Source organism: Colossoma macropomum, unplaced genomic scaffold (assembly GCF_904425465.1).
Source record: "Colossoma macropomum unplaced genomic scaffold, Colossoma_macropomum, whole genome shotgun sequence".
Taxonomy (NCBI): Eukaryota; Metazoa; Chordata; class Actinopteri; order Characiformes; family Serrasalmidae; genus Colossoma; species Colossoma macropomum.
The window spans coordinates 35,379,142-35,404,912 of record NW_023494784.1 but is presented as its reverse complement, the minus strand read 5'-3'; the positions used below and the strand labels follow the sequence as shown (position 1 = coordinate 35,404,912).

Sequence of the window (25,771 nt, the reverse complement as noted above, 5' to 3'; positions counted from 1 at the left end):
ACAGTGTGGAGGTTTTGATTTGTTAATAGGATTCATTAGCAGCAAATTTTCGTCTTCGTCTTGTTCTTCTGTGCACTGCAGTAACACACAGCAGCAGCTGTAGAGCTAATAACTATCTAATTTGAACATGCTGTATGATGTTTGCCAACCTCCCATTGCTCTGGGTGTGCTATATTGTCAGATTTGTCAACAAACAGTTATTTCGTACTTGAACTCTGTTTTGAAGGGTCTTCTGCTAATCACGTTAACATTGTTCAATTCATTTGTTCCATTGCTGCATTTCTCCCAGAGTAACAGACCTGATTGAACGTATGAAAGGCTTGTGAAATAACTGATGAGCTGAAATACTCTAATCCAGCATGCTCAGTCTGTGTGTTTGTTTTCTCTCCAGACTCCAGTGCAGTCTCCACGCAGCACGAGTGTGTGTGTGAGGGACCAGAGTGTGTGAATGGTGGGCGGTGTGTAGGAGAGCAGTGTTTCTCCTCCGTTACGGTGACTGGTGGGAACTTGCAACACCACAAGGGCTGTTATTCCTCCTTACAGAGGGATGGAGCTAAATGTGGCACGCCCACTTCACCTGACAGCAGCATCAGCTGCTGCACAGGCCACCTGTGTAACGCGAACATCACTGTGGAGCCACCAGTCAGAGGTGAGGGGACCGGATTTATTCAAGGTTCATTGTTTGAGTGCTACAAGTTCAATATTAATGGAGATAGTGGGTCTGTTCTCTGCAATCAGTTAATTGTGAAAGCCAGCAATTAATGTGTGTTAATTCCTCCTTTGCCTGCTGGGTCATAATTGAGTTAAATGAATTAATTAGAATACATTAATCGTGAAAGCCTTGAGTAAAATGCAGTTAATTTAGTTGTAGGCTTGCTGCATTATGAACATTCATTTCGCTGCTGTCGGAACAAAACCTCGTATCTCCACTTTTTGGTGTTTTTGGCCCAGAATTACTTAAAAAAAGATCTGGTTCCATTGACTCACATTAAGAGTAAAGGAGGTTTTTTTCTTTCTCCTGTAAAGTTCTCATTTTGGAGATACGAGATTTTGTTCTGAGAGCAGCGATTTGCAATTACAGATCAGTCATCATAGGTCACTAATGGGTCATAGGAGTTTTTCTCTTTAGAAGTCTCGCTCCTGTGGAATTTAGTTGTATCCCAGTTCCAAGAAGCTTATCAAAGTCTTGTGAAAAGAGAGATTAGCTGGATTACTTGTGCTGAATTATAGTTGCGCAAAAGTAAGATTGAAGTCAACCTGAAATGAAAATGTACACTTCTTATCAGTTCATGTTGCTGGTCATATTAAGCTTGATTCTTCATTTCAGATAATTTACAAGACAAAATTCTTGTTTTTCCATAATCTTCCATCAGAATTGAATGACTTTTGTCTGCCTCTAAAACATCTTTTGATTATGTCACTGTCCACAGGTGGGCTGGGGAAATAATATTAACCAGTAATATCTTGTTTCGCCTCCTGCTTCGCACCACCCTACTTAGCATTAAGGAAAAATGCTTAGCTAGCTGAGAAACCCTCCTGTTAATTGTGTTTTACTTGGAAATGTATCACAGTACAGAAGGAAAAAGTTCGTGGCTGCAGTTCTGGACAAATATCTTTGAGTATTCTAACAAAACAGACACTAATGTAGAGCTGTGCATGTTTCTTTTTTGTGATCAACTTTTTAATGGCTTTCCACAGACAAGCATTAATATGTCAGTCAAGATCACCGTCTATACAAGTACAAATGTAAACACTCTTACACCAGATAAGAAAATATTAAAAGTATAGGATGAGTTTTGCAGACATTCATCTAATCTAATGGGCTGGTACTAAATCCTTAAGAGTTGATTTAATTTTATCCCATGCCAAATTGTAGCTGATTTAGCTTTCTCATTGCAGTAGTATCCTCAAGGGATTCAATATTATAGTAGAATAGTAAGCACTGTTGTGATAGTCGCATATTCGAATTAAACCAATTATGTATAATAGTCTATTTAGCAGCGGTTAGATTATTCATTTTTGAGTTAATGTGAAGGTGAAAAGACTATTATCATTTAATAAACAGAGACATGGATTAGATAGATCGCCATCCATCACAGTTGGTTTCAGTTTAAAATATAACAACACCTGTCAAGTTGTGCAGATCTGCTGCTTGTTTTCACTCTCAGGTCTCTATTTCATTCCTTCTCATTCATGTGAGTCTGAATGGCTGTGGTTGGACTGCCAGTTTGATTCTGCAGAGTAAGCTGCTGTGCTGATGACCGAAGTGGTGCCTGATTTCTGATATTTACTGCAGTTATATACAATAAAAATGTAGTTGCATCATTATACATATTAATAATGGCACATAATACATCTTCAGAGTACAAGTTCAGAGGCGGCTATAATCTTCTTCTTCGTTTTCTTGCTCGACTTCTTACTATTATTTCTATGTAGTCTCTGTCATAAATGTATTTATTTTTTTGTTTTTATTTGAAGACACCAGCTACAGATTAGCATTTCATGATGAGTGGACCAATAGAAATGGTCCAAAAGGACTTAAATCTTGTTACATTAGAGTGTGTTAAAGATGTTTCATTCTTCATTCTTACCCTTTCTGAAATATAAAGTCTGTTATAACAGCAATGATATTTAATATTAGAGGAGAACACAAAGAAATCATTCTTATCAGCTTCTCTCTCTGTTTCCTCTTTCTCTCGTAACAGATGTGGAGGTGAAGCAGCCTCCTAAGGAGCATGAGTGCGTGTGTGAGGGCCGTTCATGCGCGAGTGGTGAGCGGTGTATGGGGCAGCAGTGTTTTTCGTCTCTGACGCTGAGTGATGGCGTGCTGCTGTATCAGAAGGGCTGTTTCACCGTGTACGAGCAGGGCCGCATGACCTGCAAAACCCCGCCCTCACCTGACCAAATCGTGGAGTGCTGCCAGGCTCACCTGTGCAACATGAACCTCAGCGTGGCTCTGCCTGTGCGAGGTAACACACACACATTTACTCACTCACTCATATATACATGCAAATTAGCATGTGCTCCATCCGTGCATGTATAAAGATGCAGGTCCATACAATTAGTGGAAATGAATAATGTGTTTTTCACTTCTAACAAAATATGGGTAATGTAGATTAAAAACTAGAAATATTGAGTATATTGCATATTCAGTATATTGTCACTGCTGAAATGAAACTTTGCAACTCCATTTTTAAAAAAATATAATTTATTTATTTATTTATTTTTCTGTATGAGCATGGCTTCTGCCTTTTACCTTGTGCGTTTATTAAGGTCGTAAAATGTCTGAAAAGGTCTCATTTTTTACAAATGGAGGTATTAAGTTCTAAGATGATGGCTAAAGACTGGCTCAAAGAGTCTTTGTATATATTAAACCAACCCAGAGTAGTCCGCCAACTAAAAATATCCATCTGACAATGGTAAATGAGTATGATGAAGTCAAACACAAGACTGTGAAAAGACTGTGCAAGGCAAAGAAAAAGTGGAGCTTGGTAGGAAAACTGAGATAAGAGCTACCACATATGTCGTACATGTATCTCAGAGCTTATACCCATGTTTGATATTCAGCCAAACTATTAGAATACAGTAGATAGTTGATAGATGCCATATTTGAGTTTGTGTACATTGTTGTTTGACTTAAATAGTATAGTTTCTTATTGAGGTCTGAGAAGGACATTGTCAGAAAAGGTATTAAACAGGTACATTTGAGTCTTTCAGGTTATAAACAATGTAAATGTACCCTGTAAGGAACAAACCTGCCCTTAATGTCAGATTGTGTACCTTAAATGAGTTTTAAATGTACACTGCATTCACAGTCCCAGGACAAAGGAGTATATGTTACCCTTTGCATAATATTACTGTTTTTAAAAGGAAAAGCAAATAAAATACTACAGAATATACTGGAAATATGTTCCCTAACCGAAGGTACTGAAGACTTATCCTTGAGAGTAACCACCCCATTGACAGTTTAGCACCTTTTTCTGCTACTACTTTGAATTTAGGTAGTAAAAAGCACTGAAGTGATTTTAAAAATTGTGCAGCAACCCTGTTTTTGATGAATGGATCAATAAAAATGATCCAGAATAACAAGAACAGATTTTTCAGTTGCCATTTCTGAGGTGCAAGGTTTTGTCCCTACAGCAGTGATGTATAGAATATTAAAAAAATTGAGATCTTCTAATTTCTAATATGATAAACCGATTTGTAATACGCTGGATGAGTTATTATTGAATAAAGTGATGATGAATGTTATGAATGTGACGGGTGATTCCAAACTTTTGAACGCACTGCTGTCCAAGCATATCTAAAGGAACACACTGCCTCTCCCTGCGCACTCAAACACACGCTGCTCTTTTTATTAGCCGCACTCTGACCGTGGACAATGCCCGCCAAGCCTGAAGCCCTTTTGTCAGCGTGTGAAGGCTTGGCGTCCGCACATTGCAGCAGGAGTAGTGCAGCAGGTGCTGCGTGTGTCTGTGTGAAGCCTGTATAAAGCCAAGCTCTGAACGCCCTTCACCTCTCCTTTCACTCCTCTGACACTCTGCTGTCATCTGTAAGCCCCATTGTGTGGTGATATCCCAGAATTCCTCCCTTCTCCAATCAGAGGCGTCTGTTGGGGTCAGTTCGGCCACCATTGGGAAGTGCATTTCTGTGCGCTTGCCGCAGCAGGGCATGAAATTGTCTGCCAATATCTCTCGCTGGCCCTTCGATTGCCGTCTTTTCAGACTTGTGCGTGGTTCAGCTGCACCCGGCGCACAATGAAAAGAGGAAGGAGTCCCACTGAGAAAGGAAACGCACAGACGCTCGTGTTTCTGTTCCGTCACGCTCCTCTTCTTCTGCTGTCCCGCCGGACAGACGACCATGCAGCAGAACCTTCTGGGAGCAGTAAAGAGGGCGGGTCAGGATGCCTACCTGCTGTGTCCACAGGGTCCACAGTGACTATGGAGATTTGCTGTGAATTTTTTTATCCTGCTATTCATACATATCAGTGCTGTCTGAATGTTATCTGTAATTTCTTTTTTAAATATAATTTGAAAACACTAGATGCATTTTACATTGTAACAGAAATCTATGATGAATGGACTAAAAGAAATTAAATTTTGGGGGGAAAAAATCTCATTACAGTAACTTGAGTATCAGAGTATTTTCTTATATTCAAAGGTTTTTTCCTGCTCCTCTAAAATTGACATTTTAGAGATACAAGTTTCTATCAGTGACAATATATTACTGCTCAAAAGTTTCAGTTTATGTTATTATATTCAATAAGAACGTATATAGTGTAGACTGAAACAAACTGCACATAAAATGTATTAAAAGCTTAACGAAACGTTTAACGTTTTGGCAGCAAAACGAAATTAAGTGAAAAATAATATGTAATAATATATTTATTTATAGTTAAGCTGTCAAATGATGCACTTATTTGCTCAAATTTAACCCTAAACAAATATTCTTCCATGTAAAAAGCAGTGCAGCTTTGTTATAGCAATTCGCCTGGGCAAAATAAGCTCTATTAAAATGTATTTATTGCTGAACAACGTATCCTAAAATGTAGTCCTAAAAGTATACATAAAATTATCTGTAGTTTCAGAAACATCCACATACAGTCAGTGGCTCCAACACCTCTGTGATTGTAGGCTTTCCTTCTTGTCCTCATTCATACAGCCCTTGCATTCCTATTACACTGGAGGGTCTTGAGGGGGGAACTGTAGTTTTCCGCTTTGCTGTTGCTTTTGTTAGTTTGCTGCTTATTGATAAATGCATAACTTTACCGCACTCACTGTCCAGCGTATTGCTTTGACAGCCGTTTAAAAGCTGTATTTGAACGTGAGGACTACAGTTTCTGTATATAGCAGATTCTGTTATAGCAGTACACAGCACACAAGCAGCTGGACCTTAGCCTGGACTATGACTGGTGGTTAAAATGACCAAACTAGGTAAATGTGTTAATGGTGTTAAACGAAAAAGTAGGTGTTAACGTGTTAATAATGCATAAACTTCAGCCCTTCAACCTTCAACTGACAGCCCTAATTTATAGTAATTTCTTATCAAGCTATCTACCTCAAGATCTAATCATCCTTTTGAAATATGAGGCATTAATTTTCTTGTAACATTTGCAATATTATAAAGATTTCTTGGTTACTATGACATCATCTAAACATCTAAAATCTTGTGATTATTTACAGGTTTTTACAATTGATTTGAAATCTTTGAAGTTGTGGAGTGCTAGAGTCATCGTAGAATGGTTTTATACATATATCTTCAAAAAAAGTTAGTATTTTTAAAAATAGTAAGTGCAAACCTGAATGGCAGTGTTCATGCATCGTTAATAGGCCAGAGAATTTCAATCACGTCCTGGCAGACTCCCCTAGTCCACCTTTTCTACTCTTTGCTCTTGGAGTACCTAAAGCTGAACTGTGAAAGAACAGATTGCCTTGAGTGAAGTTGAGAACCCCTGACAAATCTACTGTTGCTTTTCTCGGATATTAACTCCTTTCACGTCCTTATTACTCATTTTTTTATTGAATTTTCAGTTTTGCACAGAAAGAAAATAAGCTAAAAACAGAGCTCATGATCAGCCTTCGCCATCACCCCCTCCATTCACAGAGTAAATGTCACGTCTCACTACATAATTATACTTAACATTCCTGTGAGCAGAATTCCTACTGCCAGACAAAATATGCGTCATACAAACCTTTTGTTTTCAAAAGCACCTAGATGTGTTCTGTTTTGTAAAATGACCATGAAAACTGATTTTCTCAGAGGACCTGGGGGGGAAAAAGAGATTTTACACAGGCTTTCAAGTCTGTGTGAGACTTCCCTGACGAGCTGGCAGCTTTGATGGTGAGCTTTTGTGATCTCTTCAGAAAAACAGGTTTTGTTGCAGTTTTTTGTTTCAGCTTTTTGACCTTTGAGGCTGAGATGGTCTCTGTCACACTTGTTAGAAAGAGGAGGGGAAAAGTGGATTTATCAGATCTGTTCAGACATGAAAAAGTGCTTTCTTGTCTTAACTCTTTCTTCTTGAGGAGAGATGAAAAGGAACTACGTGAGAGGAATTATTATGCTGTCTCAAATTGTAGGCTTGTGGTGGTGTGCGTCTGTGTCTGTATACATGTTTTCCTGTGTGCAACTGTGCGTGAGTGTATGTGTGTATAATTTAACATGGACTTGGCTGGACTTCTGAATTCCTCCCTGCGTGCTGTATGAAAATAGGAGTGTTGAATGCGAGTGAACAGAAAATGGCGTCTTTGTCTGGAGCACAGCCCTCACTCCTGCAGTCTCACACGGGAATGTGTGGGTGGTTCTGCTCTGTGAAGCTGCTGGTTGTGGGTTGTTCTTCAGGCCCGCCCTGAGCCCTTACTCAGCCAACCCATTTAACCCACACCGAGTCTTCGCTCAGCCTACCGTTTGCCTACGTTCAGCCTACCTTTAGCCTGTGCTCAACTCACTCTGTGCCCACACTCAACCTACCCTGAGCCTTCGCTCAGCCTGCTCCTAGCCCATATTCAGCCTACCCTTTGCCTGCATTCAGCCTACCTTTTAGCCTCTGCTCAAGCCCTAATAAACACATCTGTCCACTTGGCAGCAATCCTGTACATAATCCTGAAACTGAAAGGCAACTTCATGGAGGAAAAACATAATTTGCTGTAATGTAAATGTAAACCCTTGAAATCACTGGTTAAATATTACATCAGTTGCATAGATGATGTGTGATCATTGGCTCAAATAACAAAAATTTGCTTATTAGGTTGTTCCAACAAGTATGCGTGTACTCATCTCCCCAAGGTGGGGGCTTTTTCCTGCTTATGCATTTGTTCTTTGTATTGGAAGACATTCAACAACAGCTATGGTTTTAGAGCTTTACAAGCAAATCCATTGATATTTTAATGAGTGAACTGTGTCCTCCTCTGATGATGTCTCAGCCCACCCTGAGCCCTAACCTAGCAAAGTCTTAGCCCACATTCACCCGACGCTGAGTTCTCACTCAGCTAACCCTTTGCCCAAATTCAGCCTACCCTGAATCCACATTCAGCCAACCCTTAGCCCACATTTCATCAGCCAACCCATAAGCAACATTTAGCTTACTCTGAATCCTCACTCACCCATCCCTTAGCCCAGTGTTTCTCAACCCTGGTCCTGGAGGGCCAAAATCCTGCACATTTTAGTGCTTTTTCCTGCTTTAACACACCCACTTTAACTCAATAATGGGCTGTTAATGAGCTGGTTAGTTGGATCAGTTGTGTTGGGAGCAAGGAAAATGCAGGGCAGTGGCCTCAAGGCCCAAGGTTGAGAAACACTGCTTTAGCCCACATTCAGCCCACTCTGAATCCTCACTCAGCCAACCCTTAGCCCATATTCTGCCTATCCCGAATCCTCACTCACAAAACCGTTAGTCTGCATTCAGCCCACTCTGAATCCTCACTCAGCCAGCCCTTAGCCCACATTCTGCCTATCCCGAATCCTCACTCACAAAACCGTTAGCCCACATCCAGCCTATCTTCAGTCTGTGCTCAACCCACCCTGAACCTTGATTCAGCCTACCCTTAACCCATGTTCAGCCCACCCTAAGCCATTATTGGGCTCTCTCATCGAGCTTTCAGACAGCTCACACTCATCCTTCACTAAACTCTCGTTTAGCCCCACTGTGAGCCTCCCTTGAACCTCCATTCTGCCCATGATTAGCCCCGTTAGCCTACTGCCTGCTGGTAGACATCCTGTGGCCAGCAGTATGTTTTCTCACACTGTGTAGGAGCTTCTGAGCTAGATGAGGATATGAACGTGCTTGTGTGCATGTTGCACTGGTAGCTGCTCTCTGTGTGGTCCAGGCAGGGTTTGGCTGCAGGGAGACAGAGTGTGGGCTTCAGCATACCTAATTATCATCGCCTCTCCCAGCTAAGGCCACAGTTTTAACTGCAGCTTCTTTTGCTTTGTGTGAATCTTTTGTGCTTGTAAACTCAGGCAACTGAGCACACCTGGGTAGACGCCTCGGACACTCTGTTGTGTGTTGAAAATGAAAGAAAAGGTTGAATTAATAACTACATATTGGAGCTGTCAGAGCAATTTTTTAACAGAATTTGAAAATGCAGAATGCCCTTTACAGTGTGATAGAATTTAAGAATGAATGGACTAATAGGAATGATCCAGAACTACTTGGAAGGAAATATTTTTACACAATTTTACTTCAATTGTAAGTTAAGAAAGTTTTTTTTTTTCCTACTCTTGAAAACTGAATTTGGATATACAAGGTTTTATTCCGGCAGTGACAATGTCTTCTCGTTTCTCCTACCTTCTCCCACATACAGTAACTGTAATAACACCATTGTAAATAAATCTGTAACATAGAAAATACAACTGTACCTATCTATTTCTCTCTTTCGTTCTCAGTGGTGGAGGGCCCTAACTACAGCGTAACAACATTGGCCATCGTGATCGTGGCTCCAGTGATCGTGCTCATCTTCCTCTCCACTGCGGCCATCTTGGTGTTCCGTCGGATCCACCATAACCAGATGGAGCGGCTGACTGCCCGCGATGCTGAGTACGGCACCATCGACGGGCTCATTGCGTCCAACGTTGGAGAAAGCACGCTTGCGGTGAGACTCTGATGCATTATACTTGATTGCACAAAAGTGCTTGGACCCCTTAATTGCTGCTGGCTGTTGTGGTTTCTTTGCATTTCCTAGAAAGACGGTGCTCTTGAGAAACCCACATTTTAAATAACATGATACATCTTGCTTCAAAGCAGTACATTTAATATGCCAGATATTTTTGACTGTTCCTTTCTCCCCTCTTAGTCTCTTACTCCAAGAAATCTTGCATGCTTTTTTAATCTTTAAAGCATTTAGGTATTGTTTTTTTACGATTATAGCATTCTGGTTTTAGTGATGGCTGAAAGTGTTGGCCTGTTAGAAAGATCATGTGAAAATGCTTTTCCTTTTCCTAAAGTTTGTGAGTGGAATGGCAACATCCGAAGTTAAACTCTCTCTCTCGCTCTCTCCCTCTCCCTCTCCTGAATATTTAAACCCCTACTAAGACGTCTTCCTGTGTCCCTCACTGAATGCAGCTCATTCTAGTGATGGACTCCTGGGCTCTTGGTGTTTGTTTGGCGAAGCCAATGCAGTCCCCCCCCTCCACCTTCGAAAAACCTCCCACAAATCCCTACTCTCTCGTTCATTAATCCCCCTCAGGCGAGCGGGCCGGGCCGTTTAGCGGACTCCCTCAGCGCTCTCCTACAGCATTGTGGGGCGTGTTTGCTGAGTTGCTGATACTGGATCTTTTTCAAGCCGTTTTCAAAGAGCTCTGTGGAGCGCTCGGCAACCGGGGCCAAAATATGTGGCGGCCGAATGTTTGCCTGAGTATAATTAAAAAGTTCTTTCCAGTGCTGGGGGAGTAAGAGGGCTAGAGATGTTATTAAGACCAGTTGAGGCAGCTGAAGAGGCTCTCTGAGGAACACATGTGCAGCGTTTCTCGATTACCCTGGGCGTGTTGTGGGCTCTGACTGTGATTTCGCAAAAAAATCACGCAGCACACAGCTACAGAATTTCCAGAGCCGTCACCCATCTTGAGCTAACTGCAGCCCAGATTGCTATTTAAAGCTGTTGCTATTTGCATTTGTGCCTTCATGCTCGCATTCCTCTCCTCTCCCAGCTACATCTCCAAATTGTCTTCATGAGGCAAACATGTGTTGATGTGCGGTTGCTGGTTTTTGGTTTCCACTCCCCCTCACCCCCCTCCCCTCCCCCTTTCTCAAAGTTTTTAATGGTGTACATGTTGATAGCAGGGCAGCATCTCTGGTTGCTCGATGTCTCCATCTGGTAGTTGGTCAGAGTATTGCAGCACGAAGCTGAGCCGGCGTGAATTAGACCCTCTGGGTTTAATCTGTGTCTGGTATGGGGATTAGGAATGGGATAGGAGCTAGCATGAGTAAATCTTCTAAGTGTGGAAAATCAGATTGGTCTCTGCTCTGGAAATTAAATGTTTTTGTTTTTGTTTTGTTTTGTCGTATTTCTGGCTAAATGCGTTTTATCTTGAAGGAACACTCCACTGTTTTTCAGCCTGATCTCTGATACCTGCCCACTGGCTAAGTGTGTTTTAGGTTTTTAAGTTTTTCTGTGTGATTTAATGGGGTAAAATTCCATCGGTTTTCCAATTTTTCTGCACAATTCAGTATTTTAAGATACAAATAAAATTATTCAGAATGGCTTGGTGTGAAAAGGTGCATTGTAGAGAAACTCAGATTTTCTTTACAGTGGTAAAATAGTTAAAAAAGACAAAATTATTTTGGACTATTTTGCATTACAACACCTGTATGTGCCTCTCCACCATGACTGGATTTAAAAAATACATTTAGGCCAAAACCTTCACTCAAAAATTTAATAAAACAGTGTCTCAGACATCAGGCAGTATATTCATAACCATTTTCTGTCATAACTTTCTGTGAGGGAGCTTTTAGAGGCATTAAACACTTCAGACGTCCAGTACCTGTCTCCACTGCTGTGAACAATTCTGACTCAGAATTGTTTCTCTAGAAGTTTCTCTAGAGTGGAGCATTTCAAATCAAACCACTGTGAATGACAATTTAATCAAGCAGAAATTTTGAAATATTAGTAGAATTTTCCTTATAACTAAGTGAAACTTGTCAAAATGATAATGGTAAAGGCCTGTACAATTCAGATGCAGTAACTAGAAATTAGGTTGAAAAACAAGGGAACATTTATTTAAATTTATTTAAATTTAAATTTAAATACAGAAGTCAGTGATTTGTGTACAAATATCACAGAAACGTCTGACACAGTAATAAAAATTCAGAATTAGTGCAGTATTATGAAATATGCTATTATAAATAAAGGTGCCAGAAAGGGCTCTTTGGTGCTTAGTGGTAGAATAATCACTTTTGGTTCCCTAAATGGGACAGTTCTATAAAGAACCATTTTTAATGATGATGTGTAGAACCTTTTAAAAGTTAAAGAACCTCCACCTAATGTAGATGTTCTGTACTGATTAAATGTTTGTCTTTTAAAAGGCCAGTGAGCATTTAGGATTTTTTTTTATGTGTAGACACTAAGCGCAGTAAACCACAGCTGATTTGTGTTTTCTATTCAGATTATTGTCCTGTTTGGCCAAACGAAGCCATACTGTGATCAAAACAGTGATCACACTCCTTTAACAGTGGAATCAACTGTTGGGATCCCAGAGCCATGTGAAATAAAAGGATGATGCAGCTTTGTTTAGACGTGATTCAAAACACAAACTTCTGTCATGTTACACTGAAGATACGACATAATTATGTGTGATAGTTTGCGAAACATGACAGATCAGTCTTTACTGTGGGTGCAGTAGCCTCCACTTACGCTTTCTCAGTGTTCCTCATTCTGGTTTGTCTTCTCATACAAACATAATTAAAAGTCCCGCCTGACTAGTGTGCAGTTCCACAGATGGACCACCAGAGGGCCCACTTTTACATGCTTCTGTCTTGAATAAGAGCCTTTCACTCTTGCTCTGTCTGTTTTGTCTCTCTGTCTCTTTTTCTGTTCAATTTTTTACCTCTCCCTCGTTTTTTTTCACTCTCTCCCTCTTTCTGTCCTCTCACTTTTTCTGTCTCTCTGTTCTGATCGTTCTATCATTCTCTCTCAATTTCTCTTTTATTTTCTCTCAATCTGACAGTGTCTTTCTCTCTTTGTCTTTCTTACAGTTTTTCTCTTTCTCACTCTTCTTCTCTTTCTTGTTGTCTTTTCTCTCTCTTTGCCTTTCTCCCCATCTCTCTCTCTCTCTTTCTCTCTCTCTCTCTCTCTTTCTCTCTCTCTCTCCCTCTCTCTCTCTCTCTGCATACATCAAAGACAATCTCATTTAAATCTGAGGCTTCTCTTATGAACTTTATTCGATGTTCTGTTAAAGTATGTCTTTTTATCCTCTGTCTTTTTCTTTATCTCTGTCCCCTTTTCTCCTCTTTCTGTCTTTTCTTTCTCTCTGTCACCTTTTCTCCTCTCTTTGTCTTTTCTTTTTCTCTGTCCCTTTTTCTCCTCTCTTTGTCTTCTTTCTCTCTATCCTTTTTTCTCCTCTCTTTCTGTCTTCTTCTTTCTCTGTCCCCTTTTCTCCTCTCTTTCTGTCTTCTTTCTCTGTCCCCTTTTCTCCTCTCTTTCTGTCTTCTTCCTCTGTCCCCTTTTCTCTTCTCTTTCTGTCTTCTTCTTTCTCTCTGTCCCCTTTTCTCCTCTCTTTCCGTCTTTTTCTTTCTCTCTGTCCCTTTTTCCTCCTCTCGTTCTCTCTTTCTTTCTGGTTGTCATTTTTTTATCCTCTCTTTGTCTTTTTTGCTCTTTGTCCCCTCTTTATCCTCTCTTTTTCTCTCACTGTCTCACAGTTTCTTTTTCTCTTTCTCTCTCTCTTAGTTTCTCTGTCTCTGTCTCTCACTCTTGTTCTCTTTCTTGCTTTTTTCTCTTTTTCTCTTTGTTCCTGTTGTTGTCTTTCTCACTTTTTCTTTCTCTCTCTCTCTCTCTCTCTCTTTTCCTGTTTCTCTCTCTCTTTCTTTCTGCATACATCAAAGACAATCTTGTTTAAATCTACAGAGACTTCTCTTATGAACTTTATTAGATGTTCTGTTAATTTATCTTTTTTTATCCTCTCTCTCTCTCTCTCTCTCTCTCTCTCCCTCCCTCCCTTTCTCCAGGATCTGTTGGACCACTCCTGCACGTCGGGCAGCGGTTCAGGACTGCCTTTCTTGGTACAGCGGACAGTTGCCAGACAGATCACTCTGAACGAGTGTGTGGGTGTGTATCTAATCCTTCCCCTCGTCTTCTTAGAATCCCCCCACATCCCCCTACCCGTACGCTTGTGTGTGTGGGTGTGTGTGCTTTTATGGGAGAGAGCCTGTTTATTGAGGATGTGCACATCTGTTGTTTGGCCTCTTGAGAGATTCTCTCTGTGCTGTTTGTGATTTGGTTTCTCACATGCCTCATAAGATTTAGAGACGTTTTAACACTAAAGCGTCTTTAGTATGCCCTTTTTTGTGTTTGTGTCTGTGTGTGTGTGTGTGTGAGAGAGAGAGCGAGCGAGAAGGAGGGGATGTGTGGGTGTATGAGTGTCTCGGTACTGATCAGATGGATGTATCTAATCCAGCGCGTCTATTTGATCCTCAGAGGCAGTAAATATCAAAGCACTTCATGAAGTTTCAAGAGCAGCTGTCTTGTCTTAATGTTAATCTGTAACACAGTGTTTCTACCTGCCCTCTTTAACACCACTGGCATGCTTAATTTAACAGATAAAGGCCTATCAGCTGGAAAAAGAACATCACCAACCCCTCTCAAGAATTAAAACGGCATTCCCTAAAATATTCTGCCTAAAATGCGGTTAAATAACCTCTGAGGCACTTGATTGAATGTGGATTATGGCTCTGCATGAAATTGCAAGTTTTATTTCTGCATCTTATCACTGTTTGTCTAATTCTGATCTAGTTCAGTTGCGCACACTGCATCATTTTTCTCAAAATTTCAGCAAAATTTCTGCATCATTAAGTCATGAAAATGTAAACAGTCATTCAGAGTGATTTGATGTGAAATGCTCCATTATAGGCGACCTTACCAAGTCGAGACAGTCAATACTCATAGCAACCAGATGTCCGAAGCTTTTGTCTCTTAAAGCTTCCTTACAGAGTTTTTTACATGAAATGGTTACATATACTGTGCCTGATGTCTGAGGCATTTAGCAGTGCTTTTGAGACTTTTTGGCCTATAACATATTTTTTAGTTTTTAAACACATGCTGTAAGGTGTTTTGAGGCAAATTTGTACCTAAATAAAGTTTCTTTTCCTCTATTTTAGCATCATCAGAAAACACACGTAGGTTCACTGGTCATTTGGATGGTACATAAAATGACTATATTTGCATTGTAGGCATAAACTCTGGTTCCTATCACCACCATTATAAAGAAATCAGAGTTGGTAAGTTTCTCTACAGCGAACCATTTCACATCAAACTACTTTTGATGGCAGAAAAAAACCTGTGGAGTTGCCCTTTAAGTGAGGCTCAATATTTTGGGAAACACCAGCTAATCAGATTTCGGCAGCCTCTTAATAGACTAGTCATAGACTATTTAAAGTCTATTGAAAATATTTGACACATTATGAAACGAAAAATACGACAAAGGAGGCCCCGAACTGTTGAGCAGCTAAGATGCTATATCAAGCAAGACTGAGAAACATTTCACTTGCAAAACTACAGCAGTTTGTGTCTTAGTTTCCAAACACTTACAGAGTGTTGTTAAAGAAGAGGTGATGCTGCATAGCGGTGAACATGCCCCCATAACAACTTTTTAAAAATATTTATATAAAAATAGTTTCTGGCATCAAATTCAAAATGGACATATGTTTTTCAAACATCAATTAAATTTCTCAGTTCCGATATTGGATATGTTGTCTTTGTACTATTTTCAATTAAATATAGAGTTTAAATCGTTTGCACACCTTTGCATTCTGTTTTTATTTACGTTTTTACAGCATCCCAACTTTTTTGGTTATGTTTATTATTTTTCTGGAAGATCTTTTTTTTCTCCCTGTGTTCTTCAACGAACTATTTTAGATTTTATAAATAATTTTACAAAATATGGCTCTAGCAAGGTTGTAGTGCGCCATAATTGTAACAAGCCCATTTCTGTAATTACAGTGTGGCTACACATGTATCGCTAGATATATATAACTAGATATATATCACGGTCTGTTTCCTGACTGAAAATGAGCAGCCATAAAAGACAGATATTGAAACACCAAAATGCAGTTAAAATATATTTCCTGGTTCCAAATGAGCTTTAGTTTTACACACTCACGGTAGTTGCTGAGCAACAAAACAGTAATCAGGCCTTCTCCTTCAGCTAAGTTCTAACATGTCTTACGATTGTGATCAGTGGTACGCCGAACTGAACCAGTGTGAAATGATGCAGAAAGGGCAAAGCCTGGCAACCAGCTCACAGGCAGAAGTAGACTGAAATGACATTATATAACGTCCTGTAATAAAGCATGAATGACTTAAATAGTCCACTTTGTTTTACACTCAGTATGACTTCTGAGATAAACGTGTATTGAAATTCCATGTATCACAAAGACAACGTGCCAATATGCGGAAAAAAAAACCCTTCGGAAAGGTTTACAGCAGAGCTTCTGAAAGGTTTACCACAGGACCCTGAACTGTCCATGTTCTAGTTTTTGAAGAGGTCTGTACATCCAGGAATAGGAGAAACAGCGGCACGGCTGCCCCAAGGCCAACCTTTTTGAAACGTGTTGCTGGCATCAAATTGAAAATGGGCATATAGTTTTCAAAAAACTATTAAATGTCTAATTTTTGACATTTGATATGTGGTCTATGTACTCTGAGGTTGCAGTATTACAACACACGTTTTGCTGTTTTGGGCTGCCTGACCTGATTCCTGTTTTGGGCTCTCTCAGGGAAAGGGCGCTATGGAGAGGTGTGGAGAGGTCAGTGGCAGGGGGAGAACGTGGCCGTGAAAATCTTCTCATCCCGAGACGAGAAGTCTTGGTTCCGAGAGACGGAAATCTACAACACAGTGCTGCTGAGGCACGAGAACATTCTGGGTAAGCAGGCCTGCTCACTTCAGTTATTGGTATCACCACTGGCACTACCAAATTTTTGGAATCAACACACAGTTGTACGCAAAAGTTTGGGTGCCCCTGGTCAAATATCATGTTTTATTGATTTTCTAAGTGAAAATAAGTAACACGTCCTCTACAGAGAACACACTTCTGCACATTTTAATACACAGTTACTGTTTATATGCTGAATTAAACATATTGGAATAAAAAACAAAGAATTAATTGTGGCCTGTGCAAATGTTCTGGCACGTTTTATGTTTTTTCCCCTTATATGTTACACTCAGCAAATAAATAGAAATTGTGCTCTAACATTAGCAGAGAAATGTCACATTCAAGTGTGTTGTCTGTAGAGGACATATCAACTTATTTTTACTTAGAAAATCAACAAAACATGTTATTCGACTGGGGGTGTCCAAGCTTTTGGAAGCAATTGTAATACGAAACCACATATCTGTAATAAATTTGGTTTCATATTACAGTCACTTGCAAAAGTTTGAACATAGGTTTCCAAAACTAAATGGGAAAGATGCTTTAAAAAAATTAAAATACAAAGCATTATAGATCATATGTTCATATATTATTAGTGTGTATAAAATAAAAAATGTTAATATGACATTTTTTTGGTAGTATACAAAAATAATGTAGTATCATGGCACTTAGTAAAGGTAGTAACAGATTTATAGAGTAATAATTAATTAAATGATGAATTTTTCCACTCTGTCTTAGTCTAATTCTTAATTTTCTGTCTCTTTCCATCTCCTCTTCCAGGCTTCATTGCATCAGACATGACCTCTCGCAACTCCAGCACTCAGCTGTGGTTGATCACACACTACCATGAGATGGGCTCCCTGTACGATTACCTGCAGCTGAGCACGCTGGACGCCCCGTCTTGCCTACGGATGGCGCTGTCCATCGCCAGCGGCCTGGCCCACCTGCACGTGGAGATCTTCGGCACACAGGGGAAACCAGCCATCGCGCACAGAGACCTGAAGAGCAAGAACATCTTGGTCAATAAGAATGGCCAGTGCTGCATTGCTGACCTCGGTAAGGACATGTCTGAGGCTGGAGCAACTGACACTTAGCAGTTTGCGAACTACTAAGAGATAAAGAGTTCTCCAAAACATTAAAGGAAGAGGTCTGGATAGTGTTTACCACAGTGATAGAACTGAGCACAGCCTAGAGAATCACCTTTAGCATCTGTTTATGCTTACATTGTTTGTGTGCAGTAGGGTAGGAAGCTCTCCTGCCTTATATTTTAAAATGTAGTATAATTATACTTCTTTTGGAAGATTGGCATATTTAAAAGCATTACAGTCAGCTCTATAATTATAGGCACACTTGCAAAAGATGAGTTAAAAAAAAAGTTGTGAAAAGAATGGCCTTGTGATTAATTAGCTCAATCTCATGCTGTGAAAAATATGAGAGAAATCTAACCATCTAAGTCAGTTTAGTCAAAGGATACAAAAATCCTGATCATATTGTGTCAGAATTATTGGCACCCCATTCCTCCTGCCGACATAACAGCAACAGCAGTGGACTCTAATTACTATTATTACTGTTATTACTAGTAGTGATATTGTTCAATTTCAGCTTCTTCGTGACTTCTTACCCCAATCTTTAGAGTAGTCTCCGCACATAAACATATATACATAAGTGTATATATATATATATATATATATATATATATACATAACACATAAACATAAGTGAATCGTCTGAAGAAAATGTATAAGACAGCATGGGTGCTGTGGGTGGGCACAGTGGCCAGTGCTGCATTGCTGACCGGGGTAAAAACTGAAGTGTGTCTTCACAGGCTGTGCTTTTAAAGAGTGTCAGTGAAGATCAGTTGGAGTTTGAGGGGATAAATGCTGGTCAGTTGAACAGGTAAAAGGTCTGGCTGCAGCAGCAGTTCTAAATCAATAGCTGTGGATCCTGGCCTTGCTTGACATGTTGAGTATTTGGCTGTTAATGGAGTCACAGGGAATCCCAGGCAATGTTGTTACACTGCAATACCACAGTGGCAATGCTGCTCCTTCTATGAGGGCCCAATGGTAATCAGTTTATCAAGCGCAGTGGCAGTTATGTGATGTTTTCCATTATTTGATCGTTTGAAAACACAAGCTGTCCTTTATGTCATACCGACATTTTATGGAGAATGGATCAATAGAAATGGTCCAAACTTACTTGGAATAAATTCTGGTTACATTTACAAAAACAAGGCGCTTTTTTTTGACAAAAACGACTGAAATTGCAGATGAGTTTTAATGCAGCTAATAATACCCAGCAGTCTCGCTCTTTGCTCCTACAGAGGGAGAATGAGCACTCAGAGATTTTACTGTTCTAAAACTCATGCTATAATATGTTGTATGGCTCTTCTCGCTCTTCAGAACATCAGGTGCTCATTAGGCTCCAAAATTTCAGCGCGGCTTCACTTGGAAACCTTAATGAAAAATCCATTAAAGTCCTCAGTGTGCCGCAAATACCAGGAAATTTAGCTTCCGTGAGGTCAGAAATGGGAAGGCAGAGTTGCTTTCTTTTTTTTCTCTTACTTTAACAAGTTTTTGAAAGCGAACAAAACACATTATGGAACAGGAGGATAGATTATTTTTGTTGTCTGTCACATCAGTAGCATTAAAAACATGTTGTTTTTGTAGTTATACTGTTCAGCCTTTCCTTTTTTAAACATGTTTGTGTTAAGTTTCAAGGTCCGCTGTTGTTTCGTCCTGTTCTTGTGTTGTGCTGTTGCAGTATCTGTCCACCAGAAGGCAACATGTCAAGAGGCGCACAAACGAAAACACACCATCCTGCTAAATTATCTTTGATGGAAAATGAATTGTAGTCCATAAACCCTGACATTACATGAAAGATCTCTCTTTCTTCTACTTCTTGCCTCCCCAGGGTTGGCCGTCATGCACTACCAGGACACGAACGAGCTGGACGTGGGGAACAACCCCAAAGTGGGCACCAAGCGCTACATGGCTCCCGAGGTGCTGGATGACTCCATTCAAGTGGACTGCTTTGAGTCTTACAAAAGAGTGGACATCTGGGCCTTTGGCCTTGTGTTGTGGGAAATCGCCAGACGGACGGTCAGCAACGGTCAGTCACTTTTTTACCTTCTGTGGCCTCAGCCTGGTCAAGATATAAATGTGCCTCATAGCTTCTCAGAAATTCAAGCACTTTGGCATTGGACAGGAAAAAGATATTCTGAGACATTTATCTTTTCTCTCATGTTTTGTCCGAGATGATGTACTTTCTGGAATGCAGCTGTTATCTTTTCCACACTTTGAGAGATTTTAAGAAGTTATTACAGAAGTTATTGGAGAATTAAGGGCTAGAGATTGTAACAACACGCAAAGTTTATGATACAATATACATTGTTGTTTTTGCACAGTATGTTTGCTCAAAGTTACATAGCCAAAACAAGACTGAAGTGCCTTAGAGAGTAATTAAAAAAAGTTAAATAAAGTATTGTTTATTGTAGGGATCATAGGTTTTAACGCTCCTTTACTGCTTTCATAAACATTTACAGTACTGTGCAGAAGTTTGAGACCACTCTCTCATTTCATTATCAGTCAAAAGGGCCATTATATAGACAGTTTATTTACAGTTACAATTTGGCTTCCAACGATTATGAAAACAAGATAACCAAGATAAAACAATTGGTGGGTCGCATTAGTTTCACAATGATGCTCTCATTTTGTGAATCCAGCAGACCCCTTTCCTTTACAGTGGTGTGCTTTTGCCCATCCCTAAAAGCCCAAACTCATCTAATTTATTTTGGTCTAATTTCTTTTTATTTATTATTTTTATATATGTTTAGTAGTTTTCAGTAGGTTTCATTTATTTATAATTTTTTTTACTTTATGTTTTTCAGTTTAATTATATTTAAAGTTCAAGGAAATCCACTGTTTAAAAAAGGCAAGTTTTTAAAAAAGTTCAGTAAATGTGTGAGGTTTCCAAAGTGAATGATTAACCATGTTAAGTAATTTAAGCATGTTCAGTTTTTGCCATAAATTATATATTTTTTTCAGTGTCAGCAAGAAGCAGATTTTTTTTATATTCTTTTAATTTAGCTGAAGCCTCAACAGCTAGATGTACAAGCAGATTCACAGTATTTAGTGTCCTTTCTTTCCAGGAGACTTGCAATGTCTTTCAAAGTAATCTGCAGGGATATTTTTCCACATCTCCGAAGCTCAGTCTTAAAAGTTTAGATGAACGTGTCTGAAATGCATGAGGTTTGCAAAGTGAACGAGTAATCGTGTTAAATAATCGTGATCTCAATATTGATTAAAATAATAGTGGTTGATTTTTGTCATTATCGAGCAGCCTACTTACAAGTTATGCATTTTTTTTCATGATCAGCAAAAAAGCAGAAAAAAAGTTTTTTTTTTTATTTTATTTATTTAGCTGTTGAGCAGAAGCCTGAGAGATACTTCACTTTGACGAATGAAGGTTGTTTTCTGACTTTTGCATAGTACTTTATGTTTTGTCTTATCAGCAGCGGTCGAATTCTAAAAAAAATTATTAAAACTAAGGATTTGGTACTCCTGACACATCCAAAGCAATGACTAGAATTAAAATATCTATAGCAGATATCTTGGTATCATATAACTTTAATCCCAGAGGGGGGATGAAGAATTGGCAGTTTTACAAGGGGTATGGTTTTTGTCCTGGGAGAAGGACCCTGTGCATCCACCCTCAAATTGAGCCCTGCCACTATAAAGGTAAAAACGATCTTAAAATAATTCATGGTAAACTTAATTTAGTAGAACATTTGCCCAGTTTATACTCAGCATTCGTGTAATAAGAAGTGCAAATTTCAAATGCTTGGAGACTTTTGAGTGAAAGATGCAGCAAATATAACTACAATGTTACAGCAGCTCTGCTCTGAGCATTATTCTCTCAGTCAGTTACACTATAGACATTGCACTGCAAGCGAATCCTGTGCTATAATGTGCTATTTATGATGTAAAGTTGAGAATTTACCTAGAAAAATTCAGTCTTTCAGGTTTATCTGTAATAGAACACAGACTGTAATGCATTGCTCTACACTGTGCAATTGAATTTACAATCTATGCTATTGTGTGTATCATTAGCGTGCTTTGTGCTGTCTGGCTGAATGGGGCTTCATTCTGAGATGCTTGTATCCAGCATCATTAAAGAAAACGATGAATGCTTTTTGATTAAGATGCATTGTGCATGTGTGAATGTACGGTATGTACATATTCAAGCAGTATTAATAGTGGTCTTGGCTGCAGCTGAAAACATGCTCTAGATCAGGCTAGTTTTACGTACTGGAGTCGTATATCTACTGACAGTCATTTCATTACTTGTTTTAGATGACTGCAGTGTAGTGTACTATCTGTAATGGACACTGATTCTCTCCTGTCTAAATGGCTTTAGCCTTCTATTTATAGAGTCGGTTGGCAGTGAAGGTTGACCCAGGGCACTTTGACTATCTTTCCACTGCAGGAGCCAACCTGTTACACATTAGACACATTAGCGAATTTTAGCCATGTTAATTACCACAGGCTTTGATTGTTAGGAGAATTACAGTCTGAATGTAACAATTGGAGCCAATCATTTTAAACATGACTCACCTTTAATTTATTTATGTGTTTATTTATGTGTGACTGCAGGTATTGTAGAAGACTACAAGCCTCCCTTCCATGACGCAGTGCCTAGTGACCCCAGCTTTGAGGACATGAAAAAGGTGGTGTGTATAGACCAACAAAGACCAAACATCCCCAACAGATGGTTCTCAGATTCTGTGAGTACACGTTTTAATACAGTCAGTCACACTCTTTACCAGTGTTAGTGAGAGAGCCCACAGGATGTGGTCTTTATAACCTTGTATAAAATATTGTAATTTGACTGATTCAAATGGTCAGTTAATGAGTTACTACTGCCAACCCAATATTGTTATCAGTTTATTTTACTCTCATGTGCACTTCCAAGTTTGTTTTAATCTCAAGAAATGACAAAAAGCATGGCAGAAATTTAAAGAATGGGTTTTATTTCTGCAATACAGGGCTGTACACAGTAACAACTAATATATACAGTAAACCCGAGTAATATAATATAACTAATATATCTCTGTTGTCGGAAGAAAACCTCATAGCTCCATTTTTTTGTCGTTTTTTGTTTTTTGTCATAATTTGAAAATGTCTGTTGCCCTTTATATTGCGTGTAAATTTCATGATGAATAAACCAAAAGAAATGGCCCAAAAAGACTTGGACTTACATTAAAAGTATTGACTTACTGTACTCCATTGACTTACATTAAAAGTAAAGTGTGTTTTTTCCCTTCTCCTGTAAAGTTACCATTTTGGAGATATGATGTTTTGTTCTGACAGCAGCGATATATTCTTTTCTACTAACTAACAAAAATGTGGTATTAATTGAAAGTTTAAAATCTTTTTGCCTGAGAAATAATTGATCAAATTACTCCAACAATTCCTGTTGACATCTGTGACCTCTAAAGGTTAAATGTAGGGTTGGCCCAAACAGCAATTTACAGACTTTGCGTACTCTGATCTTTTTGAACGAATTGTCTGAATGAAAAAACACCACTGCATTAAATCACTATTTAGCACAATAATATTTCTGTTTCATCATTAAACATAATTGTAGGTATGTTAGTTACTGCAGTTCAAAATGTATCCATGAGGTGGCAGCAATGCATTAACAGTATAATAATAGTATATGTAATTTATAACTTAACAGCCAGTAATTTAAAGTGCTCCCACATGCATAATTTATTCCTGAGGCATCTCTGCTCTTTTAGTGACTCCTTTAGTGACTGTGGGGAAAGCAGTGCAGATTGTTGCACTCTGAGATGAGGTGACGCGGATGACTAGCATGAATTTATGATGCGTTCAACTTAACCTGCTTTTATCTTATTCTCTGTAAATTAACTGTAACTGTTATAACTAAAGAACTACTGATGAAATTTATTTTAGGCTAGAATTCTTGTGGCTTCAAATAAAAATGAAGTCAGAATGAAGCTTCCAAATATTGAAGCTGCACTATGTAAGATTTTTCTTTGGTAAAATTAAAAGAAGTAGCATTTCTGAGTCAGGAGGGAAAAAAGTCTGCAGTGATAGCAGAGGAGGGTAAAGTTCAGCAACCTCGATGTTGGAGTTTAGTTAACTTTAGGGCATCATATGCCTTCAAAAGGGGGGAAATAGCTAAAATATGGTGTGCATGAAATAATAATTTAAGAGTTGGAGGTGTCAAGTCAGAGTTTTTGGATGCCTTTATGTATTGATATCACACGCACAAACTCAAAAAAGAAGGTCCGGCTCAATGTTTAGGTCTCAAAATACAAAATCAGCATTATTCTGATGAAGATATCATGAAGACAGTTATAGATAATTCACAAACACATCCTTCACCAAGTTTTGACCGAGTTCTCGTTGAATACTTTTTCAACACACTCACATACAATTAATAGCAGTGTAACAAATGAATACCCGAGTTTTTTTAATTATTCTGGCCAGCCCTAGTTAGAGCACTGTCAGAGCAAAACTTTGTATTACATTGTATTTTTGTTTGTTTTTACACCATTTGAGTGTGGATTCTGCCCTTTGCATTGTGTGAGGATTTCTTGAAGAATAGACCTACCTACTAAGAATAGAAATACTCCAGAATGATGTTAATAAGTTATTTTTTCCCTTTTCCTACAACGTTACTGCTTTAGAATGGTTACATTTGTGCTAAAAGTTTCAAATAAATATTGAAATCCACAAGCAAAATATTAAGTATCAAAATATCCAAAATATGTTGCAAATACAAATAATGAGAGTTAAATCTACCTTTTCTTTAAAAAAAAACTATTACTATTATTTTACACTCTTTTTCATATAAATGTTTTTCTCTCTATTTGTCAACTTTTCAATGTGCTGTTTGTTGTAAATATGTTTGAGATATTCAGTTTCTGGTGTCTGACTTTACTTTGTTTTCCCTTTTTCCCCCTAGACTTTAACATCCATCGCCAAACTCATGAAGGAGTGTTGGTACCAGAACCCATCTGCTCGGCTTACAGCCTTGCGCATCAAAAAGACTCTGACAAAAATCGATAACTCTCTGGACAAAATAAAAGCAGACATTTGAACTCCTTCCATACGGAAGATTCTCAAAGGCCTTTACCAAGTCCAGCGGAAGACTCGTCTGGAGTACCGGGGGGGGGAAAGGGACCGCTTGGGCACTGTGCTCTCCCAGAGGCACAATGTATTTATTTTAAACACGCAGTGGGACATGTTTTGGCATCCAAAGATGGCACAGTGGGCATTTAAAAAGACTACAGAAAGTCCTTGATACATGACTTATCTCGAGACCTAGCTTTCACATGTAGTCACATTCTTCAAAGAAGAGACTGTTACAGTAGCAGGACCTTGGAGGAAGTGGCTTTAGAGCTACGGTTTACTTCTAACGCAGCTTTGATTTTTAGAACTGTCTGAAAACAGCGTCTTTCATTTAGCAATATTGACCGTGCTTCTTTTTGGTTTATTGCACTGGCAAGTCTTTAGCATTCCTTACTTGCACTGTTACAAAAGAATTGAGAGGGAAAAAAGATGACAATTTGCCAAAAAAAAAGGTTATTTTATATTCCACTACCACCATATCCTTATCCATAATCAATCAGAGACGAAGAATACTTAGTTTTATTTTGGCTGCCTTTTTTTGTTGTGTAATTTTGCACTGGCGTTTACAATTGCAAAAAAGTGTCTCTGTATTCATTCGTGTCACTCAGTCTGTAATTTATTTAACTCCGTTTTTGAATGGTACGATGGCCACCTTGTCACTGTTCTGCCTGAGATGTTTAACTTGTCACAGATTTTTTGTATCATTGAGCATTTAGCTTTTTTTCCTTTTGTTTGTTTCATAAGCTTTATTGAGTACAGATGCTAAAAGAGTAAATAAAAAATACTAGAAGTTCCTTAACTCCATAAAATCGAGTAGTTCTTGTGAGCTGTGCATCTGAATGTGTGCATTACCTGCATAACTCAGGTAAATCTTTTTGGGTAATTTCGATATTTACTTGTGTTCAAGTATTTTTAATATCTAAGATGCAAGTGCAAAGAGAGAGACCACACATTCAAAATGGCCTTTAAGTACAAGTTATTCATTTTTCAAGATATATTTCTGAGGAGATCAGAAATAAGACTATCCACTTACATAAGG

The 25,771-nt window shown here is 38.9% G+C and overlaps 1 protein-coding gene across 6 annotated transcripts in view; it reads left to right on the top strand.

Annotated features, from left to right (window-relative positions):
• Nucleotides 1-25,541, top strand: part of LOC118807913 (activin receptor type-1-like) — a 59,891-nt gene extending 34,350 nt beyond the window's left edge. For all 6 annotated transcript variants that reach the window (XM_036570107.1, XM_036570142.1, XM_036570115.1 and 3 more), the window contains 9 exons: nt 392-649; nt 2,706-2,969; nt 9,382-9,587; nt 13,655-13,754; nt 16,421-16,567; nt 17,354-17,629; nt 19,484-19,681; nt 22,225-22,355; nt 24,566-25,541. In XM_036570107.1, the coding sequence (XP_036426000.1) occupies nt 392-649; nt 2,706-2,969; nt 9,382-9,587; nt 13,655-13,754; nt 16,421-16,567; nt 17,354-17,629; nt 19,484-19,681; nt 22,225-22,355; nt 24,566-24,700 (1,715 nt within the window). In that variant the 3' untranslated portion in view covers nt 24,701-25,541. The remainder of the gene's footprint in view (nt 1-391; nt 650-2,705; nt 2,970-9,381; nt 9,588-13,654; nt 13,755-16,420; nt 16,568-17,353; nt 17,630-19,483; nt 19,682-22,224; nt 22,356-24,565) is intronic.
• Nucleotides 25,542-25,771: the final 230 nt, after the last annotated feature.